General features: G+C 35.0%; 1 protein-coding gene across 1 annotated transcript in view; it reads left to right on the forward strand.

Annotated features, from left to right (window-relative positions):
• LOC113826191 (nose resistant to fluoxetine protein 6) overlaps positions 1 to 4,843 on the forward strand; it is a 14,282-nt gene extending 9,439 nt beyond the window's left edge. Inside the window, exons 10-17 of the mRNA XM_070130367.1 lie at positions 1 to 62; positions 376 to 469; positions 640 to 742; positions 1,009 to 1,141; positions 1,273 to 1,468; positions 1,974 to 2,116; positions 2,439 to 2,550; positions 4,430 to 4,843. The exon at positions 1 to 62 is cut by the window's left edge and continues 122 nt beyond it. Coding sequence (XP_069986468.1) covers positions 1 to 62; positions 376 to 469; positions 640 to 742; positions 1,009 to 1,141; positions 1,273 to 1,468; positions 1,974 to 2,116; positions 2,439 to 2,550; positions 4,430 to 4,614 — 1,028 coding nt within the window. The 3' untranslated portion in view covers positions 4,615 to 4,843. The remainder of the gene's footprint in view (positions 63 to 375; positions 470 to 639; positions 743 to 1,008; positions 1,142 to 1,272; positions 1,469 to 1,973; positions 2,117 to 2,438; positions 2,551 to 4,429) is intronic.
• The last annotated feature ends 977 nt before the right edge of the window (positions 4,844 to 5,820 follow it).

A 5,820-nucleotide genomic window follows, 5' to 3' on the forward strand; every position in this document is an offset into this window, starting at 1 on the left:
TGGATGTCCTCTACGTCAATAATTTCCTCGCTTTCAACGCTACCACTAATACTTTAACAGATGTAAGTGGGTATGACTGTCTGCCTCTACACGGTGAATAGTTAAAAATGGTTTGGTATGATTGCTGCTGGCAGAGCCGTCGCGAAAAGAGGTGTCGTGCCCACCCCCAGCATATATATACATACATACATATATATATATATATATATATATATATATATATATATATATATATATATATATATATATATATATATACTGGGTATGGTCATACATACACTCATAAGCACATGCTGTTGAAGTCACTCATATCGTAATTTATTTTTATTTTCCTGTAATTCCCTTTATGGCTGTACCTTCCCCGTGTCTGTGCAGTGCCTCGGCCAGTGCTGGTACACCGCCGTGGACACCCAGCTGTACCTGGTGGCTCCGTTCGTGCTGCTGCCCCTCGCCTTCTACCCCTCCAAAGGTACTGTTGGCCCTCTCTTCCCTTACTCGAAAGATTTTGGATCTTTAGATGCTTTTGTACCTCTTTCTCTATCCTTATGTAACTGTAGGATAAAAAAAAATACATATTTTATTCTATAATTTACTTTTTGCGTCGCCTCAATGACAGGGATTCTAATCTGTTTACTCCAGGGAAGATTCTGCTGTTCCTGGTAACTCTGGTGTCCTTCATAATCCCAGCAGCTGTTACCTACGCCTACGACCTTCCTCCGGGGTCGATCTGGGGCGGTGATGAGTAAGTGAACTCTTATCGTGACCCCCTTTTCATCAGCGGTTCAAAAGATGACTTTGGCCTCTCCCTTCTAAGTTCATAAGTTGAATTAAACCGTCATTCCGTTCACAAGAGTGTCTCCATTCATTCTCCTTTCATTATATGAGTGAAACAGAGAAAGAAGTTAAAAAGTTTGCAACAAATTCTTATTTACATTTGATTTAGGGCACGAAATGAAGCGCCATCCATCTTAGCCACCAACAGAATTTATTTTCATTCATATTCCACAGCAACGTTGACAACACAGGCTATGAGAGGAAGGTATACTACACTCCGTGGTGCCGCATGAGCGCCTACATCGTGGGCATCTGGACTGGCTACATCATCTTCAACCAGGGATCAAAGAAACTCGTCTTGTCTCCTGTAAGATGATACAAAAAAGTGTATATAGCCAGCTTTTTGGAGATATTTCACTCATTTCCTGCTTATCCTTATGTTGATTTTGCTTAAGAGTTAGCGAGTAAAATGGTAAATACTTGTATGCTTAAATCCAGGTGCAGGTATTGACGGGCTGGACGGTGGCCGTATTTTCGGCTCTGGCGGTGTTGCTCGGCGCGTGGAGTTACAACCACATAGGAACCACCTATTACTATGACCCGATAACCCAGGTCTTGTACGGCGGTCTCCACAGGGGCGTTTGGTGTCTCGCTCTGGCTTGGGTGGTGGTGGCTTGTCACTTCGGCTACGGAGGTGTGTGCCGTTTTTCTTTCATATGGAAATTCACACACACATATATACATATATATGTGTGTGTGTGTGCGTAGGTGTATATATCCATACATATATATGTATATATACATATATATACATATATATGTACGTGTATATATATATATATATATATATATATATACATATATATACATATATACCAATGCTAATGAAAATTATTCAAGTCTAATAAAGGTGTGACTAAACCCTTGAAACGTTGATGATTCCTGCGAGAATTTTCTGTTTTTTGTCAAAGGAAGAAAGGAAATGCTGCACAACAGCAAATTATTATAAGAATCCATGACTAAACCTTAAGAATTTAAGGATTTACTTCAGAATGGAGTAGGATTCGAAGTCTCGAACAGGACTCTCCGTGTGTAAACAGCCACATGGTCAGTCAGCAGAACGACCCCATTATGCCTCTTTCATTGACTTTTAAAGATACAGTTTATAGTTTGTGTTTCTTTTTCTTCTTTTTTCGCAGGTGCAGTGAATACTTTCCTCTCTCATCCTTCGTGGCAGCCTCTCTCTCGCCTCACATACTGCATGTACCTCGTCGCGCTTCCCATTCAGATCATTCTGATTTTCAACACCAAGGACCTTCTCTATTTCACCCATGTGAATAAGGTAAAGTGTTTAGATTTTTTAATTCGTGAAACAAAATGTCATTTCAAAGCATTCTGTTAAGAGATTCAGAACAAAACAAAACAAAAAACAATATTAAATGACATACTAATATTTATCTAGATGTAGATTTTAAGTACATAGGATATATTGATGATTTGCATAAATACACAGGAAAGCAAACTGAAAGAACTAAGATTTTACAAAGAAATCCTTTCACGAAATATAAGTATACTCAAATTCACGTACATTAAAAAACTGGAAGCATGATAAATAAACTTTTGAATAAATGAATAAATGTAAACAAGATAATTTCTTTCACCAGATTATCCAGACCTGCGGCACCGTCTTCCTTTCGATTATCCTGGCCGTGTTGCTCTCGCTCACGGCAGAGGTTCCTATCTTGGGTCTCGAGAAAATTATATTCAAGCGACCAGGTGAGTCGTGGGTCTCATTACCACCCTTTGATTATCATTTGAAAGCTGACTTCATAATCCTTTTTTTTCTATAATTCGTCTGTTAATTTAAAGGAATCCACATCTCTTTGGCATCCTTTTAAAGCTGACTTCATAACCTTTTTTTTCTATAATTCGTCTGTTAATTTAAAGGAATCCACATCTCTTTGGCATCTTTTTAAAGCTGACTTCATAACCTTTTTTTTCTATAATTCGTCTGTTAATTTAAAGGAATCCACATTTCTTTGGCATCTTTTTAAAGCTGACTTCATAACCTTTTTTTTCTATAATTCGTCTGTTAATTTAAAGGAATCCACATCTCTTTGGCATCTTTTTAAAGCTGACTTCATAACCTATTTTTTCTATAATTCGTCTGTTAATTTAAAGGAATCCACATCTCTTTGGCATCTTTTTAAAGCTGACTTCATAACCCTTTTTTTCTATAATTCGTCTGTTAATTTAAAGGAATCCACATCTCTTTGGCATCTTTTTAAAGCTGACTTCATAACCTTTTTTTTCTATAACTCGTCTGTTAATTTAAAGGAATCCACATCTCTTTGGCATCTTTTTAAAGCTGACTTCATAACCTTTTTTTTCTATAATTCGTCTGTTAATTTAAAGGAATCCACATCTCTTTGGCATCTTTTTAAAGCTGACTTCATAACCTTTTTTTCTATAATTCGTCTGTTAATTTAAAGGAATCCACATCTCTTTGGCATCTTTTTAAAGCTGACTTCATAACCTATTTTTTCTATAATTCGTCTGTTGATTTAAAGGAATCCACATCTCTTTGGCATCTTTTTAAAGCTGACTTCATAACCCTTTTTTTCTATAATTCGTCTGTTGATTTAAAGGAATCCACATCTCTTTGGCATCTTTTTAAAGCTGACTTCATAACCTTTTTTTCTATAATTCGTCTGTTAATTTAAAGGAATCCACATCTCTTTGGCATCCTTTTAAAGCTGACTTCATAACCTATTTTTTCTATAATTCGTCTGTTAATTTAAAGGAATCCACATCTCTTTGGCATCTTTTTAAAGCTGACTTCATAACCTTTTTTTCTATAATTCGTCTGTTAATTTAAAGGAATCCACATCTCTTTGGCATCTTTTTAAAGCTGACTTCATAACCCTTTTTTTCTATAATTCGTCTGTTGATTTAAAGGAATCCACATCTCTTTGGCATCTTTTTAAAGCTGACTTCATAACCTTTTTTTCTATAATTCGTCTGTTAATTTAAAGGAATCCACATCTCTTTGGCATCCTTTTAAAGCTGACTTCATAACCTATTTTTTCTATAATTCGTCTGTTAATTTAAAGGAATCCACATCTCTTTGGCATCTTTTTAAAGCTGACTTCATAACCTTTTTTTCTATAATTCGTCTGTTAATTTAAAGGAATCCACATCTCTTTGGCATCTTTTTAAAGCTGACTTCATAACCTTTTTTTCTATAATTCGTCTGTTAATTTAAAGGAATCCACATCTCTTTGGCATCTTTTTAAAGCTGACTTCATAACCTTTTTTTTTCTATAATTCGTCTGTTAATTTAAAGGAATCCACATCTCTTTGGCATCCTTTTAAAGCTGACTTCATAACCTATTTTTTCTATAATTCGTCTGTTAATTTAAAGGAATCCACATCTCTTTGGCATCTTTTTAAAGCTGACTTCATAACCTTTTTTTCTATAATTCGTCTGTTAATTTAAAGGAATCCACATCTCTTTGGCATCTTTTTAAAGCTGACTTCATAACCTTTTTTTTTCTATAATTCGTCTGTTAATTTAAGGGAATCCACATCTCTTTGGCATCTGTTTTTGCCCGGAGTCCTCGAGCTATAACTCTCCTCGATTCCTCCGCCACAGGTCGAGGGAATGACAACCCGAAAACTACAACTCCCACCGAAAAGCAAGGTCAGGATAACCTCGCTTTCTCCGGAGAAATGGACGAGAAAGGTGACCTCGCGAAGAAGGAGGAGGTCCGGCAGAACGGTGACCTCGAGTCATCCCAGACGCCATATTCGGAGAAAGAACAAACGACTGAACTTTAGCTTTTTGTTAAAGAGAGAGAAAAAAATGCTATTAATCTGTACGATACGTTCTTCTACTCTGTTTGATTTGTACTTAATTTATCCACTAATGTTTCAGCTCCTGTGATAGGTATATACACGATACGTAAAAGTTCTGATTTTCTTCGCAGTTTCATAAATCGAAAACTGATTTTTTTTTTTTTGTTCTCAGATAGAATATGATATACTTCAATAAATATTTTTTTCTTACTGTGTAATCTTTCAACTTTCCTATGCTATCATTATATTACATTGTTTTATACTTGTATATATGTACATACACATGTATAGATAGATAGATATAGTTGTGTGTGTGCGTGCATGTATAGATATATAAATATATATATTTTTTTTTATATACATATACATATATATGTATGCAATTACATGTGTGTATATTATATATATATATATATATATATATATATATATATATATATATATATATATATATATATATTCATTTTGGTCTTTTCAATTTTCAAAAAGATTGGAAAACAATTATCTTAATGGTTATATTTTCATTGAACAACCAATCAAAATAGCCTTGTGGATGAGAAGAGTTGGCGATTATGTTTATGCATGATTCTCAAGTGGAATTTCTAGCAGTGGGAGTCAAGCCATAGGCCTGTATTTTTTACTCAGCTGGAAGGAATTGAGTAATACCTACTTTTATTATTACCTCCATGCACTCCATGAATGAATAAAAGGTATATTTAATGTGTAAGATACCAGGCCAACAAGACTTTATGGAGTCAAAAACGCCTGAAAAAGCCATTGAAACTTTAAACACTGTTGGATATTGTACAAAATGTAAACATGAACATGTGCTATTCTAAAAATAGCCCGGCCTGGTATCCCACACATCAAATAAAATACCTTTCATTCATTCATTGATTGAGTGAATGGAGGGAATAATAAAAGTAGGTATTACTCAATTCTTTCCAGCTGAGTAAAAATATGAGCCTTTGGCTTGACTCCCACTGCTAGCAATTCCACTTGAGAATCATTCATGCGTAAGTATAATCGCTGACTTTTCTCATCCACAGGACTATTTTGATGATTGATCAATGGAAATATAACCATTAAAATAGTTATTTTCCATCACTTTTTAAAAATTGAAAAGACCAGAATGAACAATAAACCCTATGGGCCTTTTTCACAAACGGAATCGCATCTTTGTGACGT

The sequence above is a fragment of the Penaeus vannamei genome, chromosome 15 (genome assembly GCF_042767895.1).
Source record: "Penaeus vannamei isolate JL-2024 chromosome 15, ASM4276789v1, whole genome shotgun sequence".
Lineage (NCBI taxonomy): Eukaryota > Metazoa > Arthropoda > Malacostraca > Decapoda > Penaeidae > Penaeus > Penaeus vannamei.